The sequence below is a fragment of the Montipora capricornis genome, chromosome 3 (genome assembly GCF_036669925.1).
Source record: "Montipora capricornis isolate CH-2021 chromosome 3, ASM3666992v2, whole genome shotgun sequence".
Classification (NCBI taxonomy): domain Eukaryota; kingdom Metazoa; phylum Cnidaria; class Anthozoa; order Scleractinia; family Acroporidae; genus Montipora; species Montipora capricornis.
The window spans coordinates 29,988,286-29,989,228 of NC_090885.1; the positions used below are offsets into that span (position 1 = coordinate 29,988,286).

At 37.8% G+C, this 943-nt stretch overlaps 1 protein-coding gene across 1 annotated transcript in view; it reads right to left on the bottom strand.

The window, feature by feature from the left end:
* Nucleotides 1-736: 736 nt before the first annotated feature.
* The window catches only part of LOC138040071 (uncharacterized), a 40,150-nt gene continuing 39,943 nt past the window's right edge, over nt 737-943 (bottom strand). The window contains exon 10 of the mRNA XM_068885861.1: nt 737-943. This exon is cut by the window's right edge and continues 293 nt beyond it. Within this exon, the coding sequence (XP_068741962.1) occupies nt 872-943 (72 nt within the window). The 3' untranslated portion in view covers nt 737-871.

The window sequence follows — 943 nt, forward strand, 5'->3', positions numbered from 1 at the left end:
ACGAATTCGCCCAAAGGCAAGTAATATTACAATAGGACACAAAGTCCCCTACTAGGTAAATTACCCGACCCAACCCCTAAAAGAAAAAAGATACGAAGCCACCCACTTACAAGAATCCCCTCTACAAAAAGGACAACTTAATAACAAACAAACTCCATAGATATTGTAAAAAAATTATGATAATGAAACGATTCAGATTAAGGCATCTGGGAGCTGGGATCACTTGCAAGTTAGCATAATATACCGTAATAGGTCAACTAATTGTGCGATGGAGAATGTAATCATGATAAGGTTTCTTTGCAACTTTTCAATTTTTCAATTGCAAGTTGTTTCATTAACTGCGATGATGACTTTCCCTTAGAAAGACATAACCGCAGTTCAGATACATGAAATCATACATTCTCTATTACACACTGACCTACTACGGGTTATAATTCCAACCTGCAAATTGACCAGCTCCCAGATAACTTGATAGCTCAGATGCTAGAGCGACGGTAGAGCGAGTACAGTGAAATCGCAGAATCATGGGTTCGAATCTCGTTCATTCAAGCCTAGATTCTTCAATGCTTATTTTTGGCAACTTCTCAAGTTGCTTCACTAGCTGCGATGATAACTTTCACGCAGAATTATTCTTGATAATCAAAACAACTAGGTGTTTCGACAGTAATTACCTAAGTAAAAAAAATAAATAACGAAACACCAATGCCATTACCACGTGCTTTCTACTACCAGACTTATAACACTAGCACAGTTTTTTACATGTTACCAAACATCTACGAGGTAGCCTTGGTTTAACTTGGTATGACTGAGTTCTCAGTACTTTGTGTCAAAGGACCCGATAGCAGTGTCTGTGCACCGAAAAGATTTTCTGTCAAAGCGAAGGCTCTTTACGAATGAATCTTGGAAGTGAAGACAAGCTGTTATTAATACGTATTTTGAGTAA